Consider the following 20,319-nt stretch of genomic DNA (forward strand, 5'->3'; position numbering starts at 1 on the left):
TCTACATGCTATACTATGACTTTTTTATGACTTTTTCAACATGCTATACTATGACTTTTTTCTACATGCTATACTATGACTTTTTTATGACTTTTTTCAACATGCTATACTATGACTTTTTTCTACATGCTATACTATGACTTTTTTATGACTTTTTTCAACATGCTATACTATGACTTTTTTATGACTTTTTTCTACATGCTATACTATGACTTTTTTATGACTTTTTTTAACATGCTATACTATGACTTTTTTCGACATGCTATACTATGACTTTTTTCAACATGCTATACTATGACTTTTTTCGACATGCTATACTATGACTTTATGACTTTTTTCTACATGCTATACTATGACTTTGTTATGACTTTTTTCTACATGCTATACGATGAATTTTTTCGACATGCTATACTATGACGTTTTTCGACATGCTATACTATGACTTTTTTCGACATGCTATACGATGACTTTTTTCGACATGCTATACGATGACGTTTTTCGACATGCTATACTATGACTTTTTTCGACATGCTATACGATGACTTTTTTCGACATGCTATACTATGACTTTTTTCAACATGCTATACTATGACTTTTTTATGACTTTTTTCGACATGCTATACGATGACGTTTTTCGACATGCTATACTATGACTTTTTTTGACATGCTATACGATGACTTTTTTAGACATGCTATACTATGACTTTTTTCAACATGCTATACTATGACTTTTTTATGACTTTTTTCGACATGCTATACTATGACTTTTTATGACTTTTTTCTACATGCTATACGATGACTTTTTTCGACATGCTATACTATGACTTTTTTCAACATGCCATACTATGACTTTTTTCGACATGCTATACTATGACTTTTTTCAACATGCCATACTATGACTTTTTTCGACATGCTATACTATGACTTTTTTCAACATGCTATACTATGACTTTTTTATGACTTTTTTCGACATGCTATACTATGACTTTTTTATGACTTTTTCAACATGCTATACTATGACTTTTTTCTACATGCTATACTATGACTTTTTTATGACTTTTTTCAACATGCTATATTATGACTTTTTTCTACATGCTATACTATGACTTTTTTATGACTTTTTTCAACATGCTGTACTATGACTTTTTTATGACTTTTTTCTACATGCTATACTATGACTTTTTTATGACTTTTTTCAACATGCTATACTATGACTTTTTTATGACTTTTTTCTACATGCTATACTATGACTTTTTTCGACATGCTATACTATGACTTTTTTCAACATGCCATACTATGACTTTTTTCGACATGCTATACTATGACTTTTTTCAACATGCTATACTATGACTTTTTTATGACTTTTTTCTACATGCTATACTATGACTTTTTTATGACTTTTTCAACATGCTATACTATGACTTTTTTCTACATGCTATACTATGACTTTTTTATGACTTTTTTCAACATGCTATACTATGACTTTTTTCTACATGCTATACTATGACTTTTTTATGACTTTTTTCAACATGCTATACTATGACTTTTTTCTACATGCTATACTATGACTTTTTTATGACTTTTTTCAACATGCTATACTATGACTTTTTTATGACTTTTTTCTACATGCTATACGATGAATTTTTTCGACATGCTATACTATGACGTTTTTCGACATGCTATACTATGACTTTTTTCGACATGCTATACTATGACTTTTTTCGACATGCTATACGATGACGTTTTTCGACATGCTATACTATGACTTTTTTCGACATGCTATACGATGACTTTTTTCGACATGCTATACTATGACTTTTTTCAACATGCTATACTATGACTTTTTTATGACTTTTTTCGACATGCTATACGATGACGTTTTTCGACATGCTATACTATGACTTTTTTTGACATGCTATACTATGACTTTTTTCAACATGCTATACTATGACTTTTTTATGACTTTTTTCGACATGCTATACTATGACTTTTTTATGACTTTTTTCTACATGCTATACGATGACTTTTTTCGACATGCTATACTATGACTTTTTTCAACATGCCATACTATGACTTTTTTCGACATGCTATACTATGACTTTTTTCAACATGCCATACTATGACTTTTTTCGACATGCTATACTATGACTTTTTTCAACATGCTATACTATGACTTCTTTATGACTTTTTTCTACATGCTATACTATGACTTTTTTATGACTTTTTCAACATGCTATACTATGACTTTTTTCTACATGCTATACTATGACTTTTTTATGACTTTTTTCAACATGCTATACTATGACTTTTTTCTACATGCTATACTATGACTTTTTTATGACTTTTTTCAACATGCTATACTATGACTTTTTTATGACTTTTTTCTACATGCTATACTATGACTTTTTTATGACTTTTTTTAACATGCTATACTATGACTTTTTTCGACATGCTATACTATGACTTTTTTCAACATGCTATACTATGACTTTTTTCGACATGCTATACTATGACTTTATGACTTTTTTCTACATGCTATACTATGACTTTGTTATGACTTTTTTCTACATGCTATACGATGAATTTTTTCGACATGCTATACTATGACGTTTTTCGACATGCTATACTATGACTTTTTTCGACATGCTATACGATGACTTTTTTCGACATGCTATACGATGACGTTTTTCGACATGCTATACTATGACTTTTTTCGACATGCTATACGATGACTTTTTTCGACATGCTATACTATGACTTTTTTCAACATGCTATACTATGACTTTTTTATGACTTTTTTCGACATGCTATACGATGACGTTTTTCGACATGCTATACTATGACTTTTTTTGACATGCTATACGATGACTTTTTTAGACATGCTATACTATGACTTTTTTCAACATGCTATACTATGACTTTTTTATGACTTTTTTCGACATGCTATACTATGACTTTTTATGACTTTTTTCTACATGCTATACGATGACTTTTTTCGACATGCTATACTATGACTTTTTTCAACATGCCATACTATGACTTTTTTCGACATGCTATACTATGACTTTTTTCAACATGCCATACTATGACTTTTTTCGACATGCTATACTATGACTTTTTTCAACATGCTATACTATGACTTTTTTATGACTTTTTTCGACATGCTATACTATGACTTTTTTATGACTTTTTCAACATGCTATACTATGACTTTTTTCTACATGCTATACTATGACTTTTTTATGACTTTTTTCAACATGCTATATTATGACTTTTTTCTACATGCTATACTATGACTTTTTTATGACTTTTTTCAACATGCTGTACTATGACTTTTTTATGACTTTTTTCTACATGCTATACTATGACTTTTTTATGACTTTTTTCAACATGCTATACTATGACTTTTTTATGACTTTTTTCTACATGCTATACTATGACTTTTTATGACTTTTTTCAACATGCTATACTATGACTTTTTTATGACTTTTTTCGACATGCTATACTATGACTTTTTTATGACTTTTTTCTACATGCTATACTATGACTTTTTTATGACTTTTTTTAACATGCTATACTATGACTTTTTTCGACATGCTATACTATGACTTTTTTCAACATGCTATACTATGACTTTTTTCGACATGCTATACTATGACTTTATGACTTTTTTCTACATGCTATACTATGACTTTTTTATGACTTTTTTCTACATGCTATACGATGAATTTTTTCGACATGCTATACTATGACGTTTTTCGACATGCTATACTATGACTTTTTTCGACATGCTATACGATGACTTTTTTCGACATGCTATACGATGACGTTTTTCGACATGCTATACTATGACTTTTTTCGACATGCTATACGATGACTTTTTTCGACATGCTATACTATGACTTTTTTCAACATGCTATACTATGACTTTTTTATGACTTTTTTCGACATGCTATACGATGACGTTTTTCGACATGCTATACTATGACTTTTTTTGACATGCTATACGATGACTTTTTTCGACATGCTATACTATGACTTTTTTCAACATGCTATACTATGACTTTTTTATGACTTTTTTCGACATGCTATACTATGACTTTTTTATGACTTTTTTCTACATGCTATACGATGACTTTTTTCGACATGCTATACTATGACTTTTTTCAACATGCCATACTATGACTTTTTTCGACATGCTATACTATGACTTTTTTCAACATGCTATATTATGACTTTTTTCAACATACTATACTCTGACTTTTTTCAACATGCTATACTATGACTTTTTTATGACTTTTTTCGACATGCTATACGATGACGTTTTTCGACATGCTATACTATGACTTTTTTCGACATGCTATACTATGACTTTTTTCGACATGCTATACTATGACTTTTTTCAACATGCTATACTATGACTTTTTTCAACATGCTATACTATGACTTTTTTCGACATGCTATACTATGACTTTATGACTTTTTTCTACATGCTATACTATGACTTTTTTATGACTTTTTTCTACATGCTATACGATGAATTTTTTCGACATGCTATACTATGACGTTTTTCGACATGCTATACTATGACTTTTTTCGACATGCTATACGATGACTTTTTTCGACATGCTATACGATGACGTTTTTCGACATGCTATACTATGACTTTTTTCGACATGCTATACGATGACTTTTTCCGACATGCTATACTATGACTTTTTTCAACATGCTATACTATGACTTTTTTATGACTTTTTTCGACATGCTATACGATGACGTTTTTCGACATGCTATACTATGACTTTTTTTGACATGCTATACGATGACTTTTTTCGACATGTTATACTATGACTTTTTTCAACATGCTATACTATGACTTTTTTATGACTTTTTTCGACATGCTATACTATGACTTTTTTATGACTTTTTTCTACATGCTATACGATGACTTTTTTCGACATGCTATACTATGACTTTTTTCAACATGCCATACTATGACTTTTTTCGACATGCTATACTATGACTTTTTTCAACATGCTATATTATGACTTTTTTCAACATACTATACTCTGACTTTTTTCAACATGCTATACGATGACGTTTTTCGACATGCTATACTATGACTTTTTTCAACATGCCATACTATGACTTTTTTCGACATGCTATACTATGACTTTTTTCAACATGCTATATTATGACTTTTTTCAACATACTATACTCTGACTTTTTTCAACATGCTATACGATGACGTTTTTCGACATGCTATACTATGACTTTTTTCGACATGCTATACTATGACTTTTTTCGACATGCTATACTATGACTTTTTTCAACATGCTATACTATGACTTTTTTCAACATGCTATACTATGACTTTTTTCGACATGCTATACGATGACTTTTTTCGACATGCTATACTATGACTTTTTTATGACTTTTTTCGACATGCTATACTATGACTTTTTTATGACTTTTTTCTACATGCTATACGATGACTTTTTTCGACATGCTATACTATGACTTTTTTATGACTTTTTTCGACATGCTATACGATGACTTTTTAAGACATGCTATACTATGACTTTTTTCAACATGCTATACTATGACTTTTTTATGACTTTTTTCGACATGCTATACTATGACTTTTTTATGACTTTTTTCTACATGCTATACGATGACTTTTTTCGACATGCTATACTATGACTTTTTTCAACATGCCATACTATGACTTTTTTCGACATGCTATACTATGACTTTTTTCAACATGCTATATTATGACTTTTTTCAACATACTATACTCTGACTTTTTTCAACATGCTATACTATGACTTTTTTATGACTTTTTTCGACATGCTATACGATGACGTTTTTCGACATGCTATACTATGACTTTTTTCGACATGCTATACTATGACTTTTTTCGACATGCTATACTATGACTTTTTTCAACATGCTATACTATGACTTTTTTCAACATGCTATACTATGACTTTTTTCGACATGCTATACTATGACTTTATGACTTTTTTCTACATGCTATACTATGACTTTTTTATGACTTTTTTCTACATGCTATACGATGAATTTTTTCGACATGCTATACTATGACGTTTTTCGACATGCTATACTATGACTTTTTTCGACATGCTATACGATGACTTTTTTCGACATGCTATACGATGACGTTTTTCGACATGCTATACTATGACTTTTTTCGACATGCTATACGATGACTTTTTCCGACATGCTATACTATGACTTTTTTCAACATGCTATACTATGACTTTTTTATGACTTTTTTCGACATGCTATACGATGACGTTTTTCGACATGCTATACTATGACTTTTTTTGACATGCTATACGATGACTTTTTTCGACATGTTATACTATGACTTTTTTCAACATGCTATACTATGACTTTTTTATGACTTTTTTCGACATGCTATACTATGACTTTTTTATGACTTTTTTCTACATGCTATACGATGACTTTTTTCGACATGCTATACTATGACTTTTTTATGACTTTTTTCGACATGCTATACGATGACTTTTTAATTTGACTAAAATAATGAATGGGGCTCAAGGCTCCACGACTTAAACATGGTTTTATACATGTTTGTATCAGTTAAACCCTAAAGTTAACATTCTGTCTTTCCTGTCGGTCAGATGTGTGACTGTAGAATAAAAAGGACAGAGTAGCACGGTACAGATTCAGATCAACGGGTGAATTGGGAGTTCTCGGTGCACTTAAAGGTAAAATGATCGGTGTTGCACAAGTTCAGATCACAAGAGCCGAACATGTGCTGATAATCAGCTGTCTGCATATGTAAACACGGTTAATTCAGATTTATCAAACTAACTTTACTCTTTCTTTCTCTCTCTCAGGACGGTGAAGACCTCGGGATGCTTCATGTCGTCCATCTAGGAATGGTTTGAAGAAACAAACTAAGAGACACAACAACATTTCACCAATAACAGACTTTCTTTGTCTACATGCTTATGCGGAGGAATCACCTGTAATAATACCTTGTACCGAACAGCAGTTGACTGATATCTGATAAAAGAGGAATACAATACATGAGTGTTATACGTAAATACATTAGTTTTGTTTTACTTTTGTTTGTAAATTGTACAATTTTAACTTTAAAAACAGGATCTGAACTGTGACATTTGAAGGTGAATTCAGGTTATTTTCTTCGTGATGTCTTCACCAAATCAACCTTGAAAGAGAAATGGTTTCGCCGACTGAAAACGTTTTAAACCTTTTCATTAATCAGCCTGAAAAAATAAAATAAAGACTTGTATTATACTTCCACCACCTCTCATATTGAATGTTGCAGGTTCGTGAGAGAGAGAGAGAGAGAGAGAGAGAGAGAGTGTGTGTGTGTGTGTGTGTGTGTGTGTGTGTGTGTGTGTGTGTGTGTGTGTGTGTGTATGTGTGTGTTTGTGTGTGTTGGCCCAAGATTATGGGCCACAGTTTTATTCATGAACAGGAGCCAACCAGCGTCTTTAAAGCGTCGCGCGGAGCCCCTTTCCTGAACAGCAGCCATGTCCGTGTCAGAGCTGTCGGCGCGCGGCGCTCACCGACTAATCTGACAGCGCCGCGCGAGCCCTAATCCCTCACTGTATCGTAATCTATTTACTTTGCATTCTAAGAGGATTTCCACCCAAAAAAATAAAAATAAATAAACAAGGAGCGATGTTGAAAAATGGACAGAAGATCAGCGAGGATGCTTTTCTGCTCTTTTTGTTTTCGTTAGCTTTAAAAAAAAGAATCATTGTATGTTTTTTGGGGAGCCGATCCTCCGCGAGAGGGAGAGGTGAAAGGAATTACATTTGTGACTGATACTAATACTTCTCTTGTGTAAACATCAGCGTGTTATATTTCCCCTCCGATGATACAGTCACACTGCAGAGGCCGCTGGAGATAAGTGGCATCTGTCGGTGCCTTCAGTGCGTCTCTTGACACGTGTTATCATTTACAAACCAAGGCCGCATTAACTGCTGATTGTCTGACTTGACAACTCCAATAAAAAGCTGCAAAATTGTTGAACAGGCGAGCACGAGCTCCTCCCATCTCTGTCCTTTTTGACATGCAAACAGTGAAATCTGCTCTTTCATGATACAACAAAGTACGAGACCTCTCCTCAGTTACCCTTTAAGCAATTATGTCAGCTTTGTAAAAATCATAAATAGTTATGCTTCATTTAAAATGTGGCCCCGCAGCTTTATTCTGCTCAAATCTTTGCCTTCCGAGATGACTGGCAGAGATAGGCTTATTAGTGGTATTAACATACTGCAGCGCGTGCTGGAGCTGTGAAACGGCCTCGTTAACATTTGGAAATGAGTCACGCCTCCGGCACGTGCTATTATCCAGGTTATCTGTGTTTTTTAATTCTCTCCTCTGTCCAGCAGCTGCGCAGTGATTCTGCGGAGGCCTCATCACAGCTAATGATGGCTCTGATTGGACCGATCAAGTCTCCCCTCAGGGAGGTGATCTATGTTTTATAGGTTTGTTTCACAAGATCCCCCAAAATATAATATGTCAGGACAATTAAAGACGTCACAGAGACTAAATCACTCTCCACTGACTGAAAAGATCTTATTCGGATTACAGAAGAGAGTCGAGTTTTCTTAGTTCTCAACTCAGTGAATGAGATCTACTTAATTATGGTGCAACGTATCTGTATTGAATATCTGTTTGTGCCTGTGAGACTAAAAGGCCTCATAATGTGATAGTCTGTGATTAAAACGAGCTCAGAGATTAAAATTCAGATAAATGTTCAACTTTTGGTCAAATGTCATCAACTGTAATGTTCTGTTGAGACCAGGAGACCCCGGAACCTTTCAACAGCTAAAACACTTAACGTTGCTGATACTCTTGAAGACATCAGCTGTAAAATATGGTTAAATACAACAGATTGTAATATCTGTGATTGGTGATGACGAAACATTTTACCCCAAAACATCTGAGGATTTCTGTAATTTGATTTTATAACTTCAGAGTTGAGAGTGGAGAGAAATGTTGTCGGTTTAGAACAAACTAAAAGGAGGAAACGTGACCGACTGGTCAGACGTCGTCCTCGGTGGGAAACACTGAAGCCGGCAGGCCCAACGAGCCTCCATTGAGCTTTCCCACGTCTGAAGGGCTTCAGGGGAAAAAGACAAGTTGTGACTCGGGACGAGGGTCGAATGCTGCCGCATCGTTTCCAGATGAGATAACGCGAGTCCTCCTTTAAATGCCTCTCTGCTCCGGCCCTACTTTCTCTGACGGGTTCAGGATATGAAGGAAGTCGTTCTGTCCAGAAGACAGAAGAAGAAGAACTGCTTCCACCGGTCAACTCTTGTCTGGTTTCCCATCAACTTCAAAAGAGAAAGAAATCCTTCAATTTACTGATAAACTAATGACGTCAGCTGTACTTTGTGTTCAGTGCTAATTAGCATGCTAAAATCAAATGTCTTGTTTTGTCCAAATCCACAAAAAATATTCAATTTACTATTATGTTCAAACACGAAAAAGCAGTTTCACATTTGATTTTTTTACTTTAAAAAAACAAACAACTTTGTGAGTCGGTGGCTCATAGCTAATTATGCTAACAGCGCTAACGGAGCGATCTAGGTTTCGGAAAAGATCGTGAAATACTTTGTTAGGTTTAGGAAAATATCGTGAAATACTTTGTTAGGTTTAAGGAAAAGAGCGTGAAATACTTTATTAGGTTTAAGGAAAAGATCGTGAAATACTTTGTTAGGTTTAAGGAAAAGATCGTGAAATACTTTGTTAGGTTTAAGGAAAAGATCGTGAAATACTTTGTTAGGTTTAAGGAAAAGAGCGTGAAATACTTTGTTAGGTTTAAGGAAAAGATCGTGAAATACTTTGTTAGGTTTAAGGAAAAGATCGTGAAATACTTTGTTAGGTTTAGGAAAAGATCGTGAAATACTTTGTTAGGTTTAAGGAAAAGATCGTGAAATACTTTGTTAGGTTTAAGGAAAAGAGCGTGAAATACTTTGTTAGGTTTAAGGAAAAGAGCGTGAAATACTTTGTTAGGTTTAAGGAAAAGATCGTGAAATACTTTGTTAGGTTTAAGGAAAAGAGCGTGAAATACTTTGTTAGGTTTAAGGAAAAGATCGTGAAATACTTTGTTAGGTTTAAGGAAAAGATCGTGAAATACTTTGTTAGGTTTAAGGAAAAGATCGTGAAATACTTTGTTAGGTTTAAGGAAAAGATAGTGAAATACTTAGAAAACATTGTCGTTTGAGTTTAAATAACTACATAAGCACCGCTACTAAAGTACGTAAGTTATGTGAGAAATAAATCAACGTTGGCTTCTCGTTTCACACGGGGAACAAACGACGGTCCTCTGGCTGAAAGATGTTTTTGTTCAATTTGACTATTTCCTAAAGCTTTTTAGAAGAACCTCCCAAAACCTCTTGAAGTCAGGTGACCAAAGGACTAAATCCTCCTGTGATTCCTCTCCTGTGGAGGGACGAGTTTCCCTCCAGAAGATAAATGAAAGAGGCTCGACGTCGTCCCGGCTGTGTCCGCTACTCAACTTAAATCTAAAGTATGTTCAACCCACCGGGAATCACCAACGCTCCCAGTGCCTCGGGATGACTAAGCTGCTTTCCACCTGGACTCCTCACAGGAACCATCGGGACTCTCGTCTTCTGTGAGTTTGGATTCGAGGTGTCTTTATTTACCTGCATGTCAAACCAGGAGAAGAGAAAATCCACTGCAGCTACACCGGCTTCATGTTGCCCAGACTTGACGTTAAACAAAACAAAATAAACCCTTTTTTTCTGACAGAGAAACCAGAGACGGAGGCCTTAGACTCCGCCCACATCAGGTGTACAGTTGACCTCTGATTAACCTCCCAGGTAAACACAATCCTCCTCTGTATCGCCTCTCACTGCTCGGCCTATCAACACACGGCGAAGCCGAAGTCTGGCGACAGTCGACAGCCAATCAGAGACCAGTTTTGTTGTTTTTCTCCTTCCTGTCCTGCATGGAAACAGAAGAAAACAGTCCCAGCATGCCGAGCTGCTGTCAGAACATCTGTTGGTCCTTCCGACCTCAACTTTATCGAGGCCTCACAAACCACACACACGCACACACACACGCACACACACGCACACACACACGCACGCACACACACACACTAAATCTCTTCTCTCTGTCTGTGTTTCTAGATACAAATCAAAACCACTCATGCAAAGAAAAGAATTAATAAAATGTCCGTCTCGGTTCCAGTTCATCTTCTGGACAGTGTGAACAAAACGTCAACAGTTTAGTCCTCGAGCATCCAGACTCCTTCAGCGAGAGGTCACCGGGTGACAACGGGCGACGCGATCGATCGGCCTACTGAACGCGTGTGAAGGCCAGATGAGTGTCAGCGGCACAAGAGCAAATGGTCCAGACAGAAGGATAAAGGGAAGACACACACACACACACACACACACACACACACACACACACACACACACACACACACAGGTAAGTAGATGTCACGTTCAAACACACTCAGACACACACACACACACACACACAGGTAAGTAGATGTCACGTTCAAACACACTCAGACACACACACACACACACACACACACACAGGTAAGTAGATGTCACGTTCAAACACACACACACACACACACACACACACACACACACAGGTAAGTAGATGTCACGTTCAAACACACACACACACACACACGCACACACACACACAGTGATGAACTGGTCCAATAACCTGCGTACACTAAAGAACTGATGACGTCATTTCTTGGGTGAGAAACTATTTAAAATATATTTGTCCTCAAAATAAAAGGTGCTGGTTGAACTCTGTTCATCTAAAATCTTCTCAAAGAACTCGAAGAATGTGCATCTCTAAAAATACACAAAGGTGCGTTCAACAAAGAGAGGAACTAGTTGATTATAGATTATGAGATATCGTTCCACATTCGTCTTTTTCTACTTTTGTTTATCGGACGAGGAAACGTAGAAAAACCTGATGAATGTTACATTTAAAGAAAGTTCAGGAGAAAACGAACTGATTTGTTCAGTTGATAAATTTATTATAATCTGGAGAGAAGCGTGATGATTATTTCGACACAAGATGTTTTTATATTTGAATACGTTGAAGCGAGGCGTGTCCTGAAAGGTAAATGAAGCCGATGTGTGTTTGAGTCGTTCAGTGAACCAACACGTGTGCACTGTAGCAATTCAACATGAATCTCTTCATGATTCTAGTTTAAACTATTGTCTCCACACAGACTTAAAAAGCATCAAATATAAGAAAATACCTTTTAAGTGTTGGTTTTCTTCTATGAACTTAAACTAATTAACATGTTTAGAAACATGTTCTTTCATCTTTCTGCATTTTAAAGCATCTCAGTTTGACTTTAAGTGAAAAATATTCTCTATTTGTTTGAATGCTTTTGTCTCTGAAACAGTAAATTCAACCAGCAGCTGAAAACAGAAGTGAAGTGAGAATGAAACATTCTCTCTCTCGTGTTTAATAACAAACGCTTTAAATATAAGAAAGAGTTTCTGCACAAACAGCTGCAGGAACTCCAGAGAATGAAATGAAACAAGTCGCTCATGCGTTCAAAGCGATTTGAAATATAATTTTCTCTTTTTTTTTTAAACATCACGTGACATTGTTTTACTTTTAGCTTCATTTAGCAGCTGGTAAACAATAATCATATAAGTTATATTTCATGTTTGTATTGACATTTTGTTTATTTATTGGATGCTGCAGAGAAACGTCTCCTGCTCCTCGCGCCATCTCGTCCCTCAGCTGCTGTCCTTCAGAGGACACGTTCAACAATAAGCATCCAATAAGTTTCCCCCGTTTGAAGGTGAGCAGCTGTCTCGTGTCTCCGTCTCTCTCAAACCCTCTTTGAATTAAAAAAACACAAGATTTGGTCGCGAATGTTTGTTTGATGCAAATCCGAACAAATCCGCGGCTGTTCGTGGACACTCGCTGAACGTTCTGATCGGCAGATATTTATTCAGCTGCGACCTCATTTACATAAAGAGGGGGGGGGGGGTATTTTAAAATAACGATGAATGTCCAGTAGTTGCGTCTCTGTGTGTTAATAGTGGATATTTTGGGCTTGTGACTGAGCTTTAACTGTGATAAACATCTTCACTTCATGTTCTCGATTAATGAATTTATTGTTTTAATAAATGTGTCAAACTGAGCTTTTAATGAAAGTAATCGATAGTTACAGCCCTCAAACATCCTCGTGACTGGACACAAAAAAGTTAAAATTATTAAAAAGTTCCTCATTCACACAAACGTTTCTGTTTTGGGGGTTCATTTATTGACAGAAGGACGTTGATTGTTTTAAATATTGGGGGAAATTAATTCGCATGCAGCGATGTTTTCCTCCAGAAACGACCTCGCCAGAGAACTGACGCGATGTTCTCTTTTAGTGCCCCCCCCCCCCCCCCCCTCCCCCTCCTCCTTTTATAATGCGTGTATGCCTGCAAGCGTCACACGCACACACACGCACGCACCTGACCCCCTAACCTGCCCCACCTTCGCAATTACGCATCAATGGCGGTTTGAATTCCTGCAGGTTATTTTGGCGAAAACCAACTGAGGGCGCGGGAGTAATTATCACGCGCTGCATTAATTACGCCTCGATCAAATGTCTCGCGGCTCAATATTTAGCGCCTTTTTTTAACGCTGCAGTTTAAAAAAAAGAAGACAAACAAACACTTGGTCTCCCTGAAGCGAGGGGAGACGTTCGTGTTTCAATTTAAGACAGAGAGGATTAAACACGGGGATGCGCGAGGCCCCTCCTATTAATTATAGACTCATTTGCATTTACCCCGTTATAATTAGGAGGAAATACAAATAAATCAACAAGCTTTTAAATAAAAGTGTGACTAGCTCAAAACGAGAGAAAACAGGAATCTTGAGTTATGTTCTGGAATAAAATAAAGTAAAACTTGACTCGTTGTTGGACCGAAGTGAGACAGAATCCAGTGCGGAGGATCGAGATGACTGAACGGATCTTTATTGGATGAACATGTATGTGAGGGTGGTTTCTCCTTAAAGATACATTCAACATCTTACTGTCATTTCTGGAGATATTAATCCACATTTTTTTCCTCTCCAGAAACAATAAAAACGCTCTGACTCCAAATATCAAGTCAAGTGCTGCGGTTTCAAACATGTCCAATGAGAGGAGGTTAGAATAATAACAATAATAATAATATCTGGAAAACAAAGAAGAGTTCTGCATCTATGTTTTAGAGTTTTTCCCCTCAAGACATTTCAAATTGTAAAACATTTATTTTTTTCTGAGTGAAACATATAAAAGCTGAACTTTATGGCCAATTTGTTCTCTTTGGAATATTTGGAAAGATTTACATACACGTTTTTTTTTTTTTCTTCTTTTGTTTTTTTTCTCCCAAAGTGGTAAACAATTTTTCAAATTTGGAAAAAAAAACAAAAAAAACCACCAACTAAAACATGGTCAATGTAACTGACCCAAATACATATTTACATATTTCAGCTCCTCGACGTCGCTGACTAAAAATCTCTGTCATCCTAAAATAAGCAATTTGAGAAAAAAAAAGCGATACAGGGTTTGATTTGAGGGTCCGGAGGTAAAGAGGTGCGTATTCCTCCAGAGAGCTTCTTTAAAAACTCGTTCTTCATCGTCAGGAAGCTGCTCCGGATGTTCTCACAACTTCTTCTGTTTTTGTTAAATATGTTTTTTAAAAGACGTGACGAGAGAGGGAGGAAAAAATAAAGTCCGATTGCTGATCTTGTGGTTCATAAACTCTTTTTGTCTTTTGAAAAAACAAGCAATATGCTAATCTGGGGAATGAAAGAAGAAGAAGAGCCGGCGAGCAGGGAGAAGGGGGGGGGGGGGGGGAGATAAAAAGCTTGATCACAAGACCTGGAACCTCCAGGAGGCCTGGTCTTTGTAGTCCAAGCAGTCTGTGGTGTTAAAGTTGAGCTTCCACGAGGAGGCTGCAGTCTGCTCTTTGTAATCCAGGCAGTCGGAGGAGTTGAAGGCCAGGCCGGAGCCGCCGTAGGCCTGGTGGTGGTGGTGGTGGTGGTGGCCCGACGACTGGCCGATGTGGTGGTGCGGGTGGCCCGACATGGAGGAGGCCGCCATGGGGCTGAGCTGGTGGGGGTGGTGGTGGGAGTGCATGGGGGCCAGGTAGGAGCTGCAGTCCACGCCGCTGAAGTAGGAGCCGGACGGGGTCGGGTAGCTCTGGCCGTAGCCCGGCGTCTGGTTGTAGGACATCGGGTAAGAGGTGGCGGCGGCGGCGGCGGAGCCCGCCATCGAACGCTGCATACAGGAGGCGTTGGAGGTCGGTCCGGGCTCCGGCAGCGGGGCCACAGCGGTAGCGGGTGCGTTTCCGGGGGAGATGGCGGGGCTCCAGATGGAGGAGACGGTGCCGATGGAGGTAGAGGTGCTGCTGAGCGCCGCTCCCGCCGCCGGGCCCGTGTGATTGGCGGAGGAGGACGAGGACGAGGAGGAACCGGTGCTGGAGACGGCCGGCGGCGTGAACTGACCGCTGCTCTCGGAGCCCGTGCTCTCCCGGGCCGGAGACGACTTCTTCTTGGGCGGCCGGGCTTTGGCGCTGTTGCCGCTCTGCTGCTGCTGGCGACACTTGGCCCTCCGGTTCTTGAACCACACCTAGAACCCATGAGAGCACACAAACAACCTCAGCATTTCATTTAGAAGAAGAAGAAGAAGAAGAGACTCCCAGGCCACGCTGGGAGTACATTATGGAGGGAAATTGAGGGGTTATTAGCCATCGAGGTTCATTTCCACCCCCGGCCCCCTTTGGCTCGGACCCACCATCACGGGGTCTAATTTCATAGCTGGTAGACGGCGCTACGATAACAGGCTCTCGGGTTTCACCACACAGTGAGGTAACTCTAGGCCGGATCATGGAGAGCATTTTGTTTCACACACGCATTCTGAGAATAACTGGCCTGCCTTGGTTTTTCCCCCTAAAGCCTTTGACGAGTCGTATTTGTTCAACATTGTAGTAGCAGCCAGTTGTTTGCAGAGTATTTGCTTGAATACTCTGAACATCCTCAGAGCAGATCCCATATTTCAGATCATATTACAGCCCGTTAGGTTCCATCAAATAATTATGAAATACTCGATTGAAAGAAAGCTTTTCTGATCGTTTTGTTTCCATCAATGTGAACATTTTAATCTGGATCCATTCATTGAATCAAGAGGTTAAACAGTGATGCGAGTTGAACAGAGAAAGAGGCGATTGTATAAATAACCACGACACTTGAAGGCAACCATCCCAGTTGAACTGCCTACAGTTACATAACCAGTATAAACAGACCAGTCTGTTTTAACACCATTCAGAGCGGCAGCATTACGTTAGCAGCTCTAAAATCATCACATTGTTTCTCATAAATTAGTTATATAATCATCCTGTTACATTACACAATGAAGTACCTTTTAGTCACATTTATTGATACAAATACCATAAAAATATTGATCCTGATCTAATTTATTGATGATAGTCAACAGTTAGCAAGCTAAGTTAAGTTCACTGTTAATTAGCACATGACGGACAATTTAAAAACATTTAACTGTGTTTAAAACTCATTGCTGCTCTCAGAGAGTGAACACATGAATAACTCTTGAACTGTCCCACTTTTAATTAATCACGAATAATTGATTTTGAGCAACACTGCTCAGTTTAAGCCAGTTTGGTGATATTAAGTGTTTCTGTATTATACCTGGTGACACGGTGGTAATGTAAAAGTGAGTATTTGTATAACAATACCCGTTTAATATTATCTAATAACATAATGTATTGTCATAAGTTAATATATATTCCAGAGTTAACCCCGAGGCCACGTGCGTCTGTGGGACGTTTTTTCCACACGAAGGTTTCGGCGGGAGTTTTTTTTTTTTTTTTAAACGCGTCACTTCTCACCTGCACTCTGGACTCCGGCAGGTTGATCTTCAGAGCGACCTCCTCGCGCATGAAGATGTCCGGGTACCGGGTCTTACCGAACAGAGACTCCAGGATGTCGAGCTGAGAGCGGGTGAAGGTGGTCCGCTCCCGGCGCTGCTTCCTGGGAGTGGCTACAATAATAAATACAAATAAAACAACGTTATAAAACCACCTCAAAAACACGCAGGACTTCAACACTACTTCAACTTTGTTGTCATTATTAAGAGAGAAAAAGTATATTTTATTTCTGCTGTAGTTTATTTACTGTAGAGACAATTTAAACCTTTATTTTTTAATTGATAAAGAGAATGAACTTAAAGCATATTTAATATTTCCTTTTAAACTGCTCCCTAATGACAGTAGAAGATAAACAGTTTAATCACTTAATGTGAAGAATAAAGTAATTACTTTACATCTATAATGCATAGAAAAATATACATTTATTATTTTACATGGTTGGTTGTTTCCTTTCTGTAAACCTTTTTAAAACACATCCAAACATTATTATTATCATCATTACACAGAACCACAATAATATGTTATTATAATATGAATAATAGTTATTATTAACAACAACAAAGTCCTTATTATTAGTATTATTATTAGATGCCTAACAGCCAAACATATCATTATTAATTTGTAGATATTTTAGTAATTTTCTTCATGATGTCTGGAGCTCTTACTGGTCCAAACTGGGAGCATTCACGTGTAAAATGTGTGTGTGTGTGTGTGTGCGCGCGCGTCTCCTACATGGGTAGCCCACTGAGGGGTGCAGCAGGTCCATGGCAGCGCCGCTGAGCCCCAGGCCGTTGACGCCGTAGGGGGGCTGTTTGAGGTAGGACATCATGCTACAGGCGGTCACTGCTCCACCCAGCTCAGGCCAGTGGTTCGGTTTCCCCCGATGCTGCAGCTTGACGGGACAGGGGGCCGATCCTAGTCACTGCACAGGGGGGGTTACCAACGATCGGGAAGAAAACATAAAACACATATTTCATCCCAAATGCTCAGCGGGATATTTAGAAATAACTCCAACATGTTCATTTTATACCACGAATTAGAAATATCTCAGTTTTATGTTCGGCGGGTGAACCAGTGAGTCAAACTGGGACTTTTGAAGCATCGTTCGGATTGACTCTCATAAAGCTCCCACAGATCACAGGATTATTATTTATATTATTTATTAGGATATGAAAGCATGAATTATAGCGGAAGATAAACTGAAGGTTCAGGAGCGGAGACGAACATTAAATCCTTTCAGGAATATTGGATTTACTTTGGTGAGAAAGAAAAACACGGAGGAAAATGAAACGTCAATAACTGATTAAACTCACGTGTTCAGCTTTAATTTAAATATTTTGATGAGATGAGAACTGAGTGAAACTGAAAAGTTAACGCGCGTTTTTTTTGTCAATAAATCATTGCGTTGTAGAAAACATTGAATGTTGATCTACATTGTTTTATTGACCAGCGCTGCTCCTCCGAAAGAATATTACGGTTTTATTTGTAATCATACATTTCCCTATGTTGTAAAAAATAAGACTTTTACATCATTTAAATCCTTTTAATAATTAAACCGTAATAGTTTATTTGGGCTCCATTATGTAATGCATCATGGCAGTGTGCTCTTAAATCATGAAATATTTGTGTCGCTTTAGTCAGAAAGTAAACCGCTGAAAGGAGCTCGCGTGTACAAATTAACTCCTAAAAACGCAGAATTATTTATTGTTCAGTCACATTTTTATAGTCTTATGAGTAAAATGTGTGTGTGTGTGTGTGTGTGTGTGTGTAGGCCTGCACTCACACACACTCACGCGCGTATAAAGATGGATTATGGCTGCTGTTCTATAATCTATATAAATCACAGCTGTGTTTGTCTGAAGTCGCTCGTGTTTGTTTCGGGTCGTCACACTGTGTGTGTGTGTGTGTGTGTGTGTGAGCAGCGCGAGGCTCCTGTGGATCTCACGTCAACAGAATAACATCACCTGAGATCTGCGCGAGGAGTTCAGTTCACTCGTTAGTAAGAATTCACTTTAGTCTCGCGTGTATTCAGTCAGCTCCCTCCGTTATTGGGACGCTCAGGGGAACAGAACCAAACTCCAAAAAGAGAAACTGTTTCTTCACGTCACGATCATCTGATTAAAAATCACATTTTCTGTGAAGCACAAATATTGTACTCATCCATGTCCGTGCTTTTAAAATGCGTGTTTATTCTGTAGTTATATTTTATAAAGGTATACTTTTGACTTTAGCTTGTTTGTGTTTCTCCGTAAATACGACCGATTCATACTTATTTTAGGAACAAATAACATTTCCTCAGTTAACTGCAGAAAATAATAATACTTTATCTGAATCCACTGATTCAACATTTAACTTCACCTTCAAAATGAAGCTGCATCCACATCCAGAAACACTGATCCTCCTGGTGGAGCTTTAAGAGAAACTGATCAGTTTGATTTGTTTAACTTCTGACTGAGGAATAAAACGAGTTTAAAGCGCGTGCATTCACGGCGTGGCTGTGAAGAAGATATTAATTTTAACAATGAGCTCGTAACTGACCACAAACAACCAAACGTGTATCCAGCAGCTTGTAACCCGCAGCAGGGCCGCAGAGAAGAAGGCGAGATCTCGGTGCAAATGAACTCAATTAGAATTTAGATTAGACCTCCGGGGAGAGCGCGTTTCAGAGGAGCTCTTATCAGCGAAATAAATTAACAAAACCAAAAACACGCCTCTCCAATTATCTACTAAGTGGTTCAAACGCTTTAATGGCCAATTGCTCTCAAATATAAAACTCGCAGGAATGGAAATATTAAAATGATCTCCTCCGGAGGAAGTTGATTTAATTCACCCGGTTCAGGTCGGAGTCCTCCGCCGCGCGGATTAATTGATATCTCCGCTAAAAAAACGTGCAGAGGTGCAAATTGAAAACCTTCGCTGCAGACGTCAGAGTTTAACGTTAAAATACGTTAACGTTAATTACTTTTTACACTTCAGCGGCTTCTGTTAATGACGCATAGTTTTGTGAGTAAAATGCGCACAAACTTAACAAAACAACAGACTTTAAATGCGTGAAAGAGGAGAAAACGTACCTGGGTTATTTCCGCCTCTTCTCTTCTCCCGAGCTCTTCGGGCCACAACACGCGCGCAGCAGTAAATTATCCAGCAGTGGGAAGTCTGCAGGGCACAAAACTCAGAAGACGGCCGACTTGCTCAAAAACAAACAGTGTGCAAACGGAGCGGCATCGCGGAGAAAAACACGCAGTTTATCAGCGCGCGGGGCGTCACCGCGTCCTCGGTGCGGTTCCGGGTGTTTCTCTCCTTTTATTTTTATTGCAGCCAAATAAATCAAACT

At 37.8% G+C, this 20,319-nt stretch overlaps 1 protein-coding gene and 1 long non-coding RNA gene across 2 annotated transcripts in view; one reads left to right on the forward strand and one right to left on the reverse strand.

Moving 5' to 3' along the window:
• LOC306785874 overlaps positions 1-7,243 on the forward strand; it is a 31,009-nt gene extending 23,766 nt beyond the window's left edge. The window contains exon 3 of the long non-coding RNA XR_013772450.1: positions 6,891-7,243. This is a non-coding gene — a long non-coding RNA (uncharacterized lncRNA). The remainder of the gene's footprint in view (positions 1-6,890) is intronic.
• A 6,813-nt stretch (positions 7,244-14,056) lies between these two features.
• On the reverse strand, positions 14,057-17,814 carry otx1 (orthodenticle homeobox 1; the record flags this gene model as incomplete). The annotated part of the gene is made up of 3 exons (XM_079279809.1): positions 14,057-15,670; positions 16,947-17,098; positions 17,718-17,814. 3 exons carry the CDS (start codon positions 17,812-17,814, stop codon positions 14,912-14,914), a joined length of 1,008 nt encoding a protein of 335 aa, XP_079135935.1. The 3' UTR covers positions 14,057-14,911.
• Positions 17,815-20,319: the final 2,505 nt, after the last annotated feature.

This window comes from Melanostigma gelatinosum, assembly GCF_949748355.1.
Source record: "Melanostigma gelatinosum genome assembly, chromosome: 12".
Lineage (NCBI taxonomy): Eukaryota > Metazoa > Chordata > Actinopteri > Perciformes > Zoarcidae > Melanostigma > Melanostigma gelatinosum.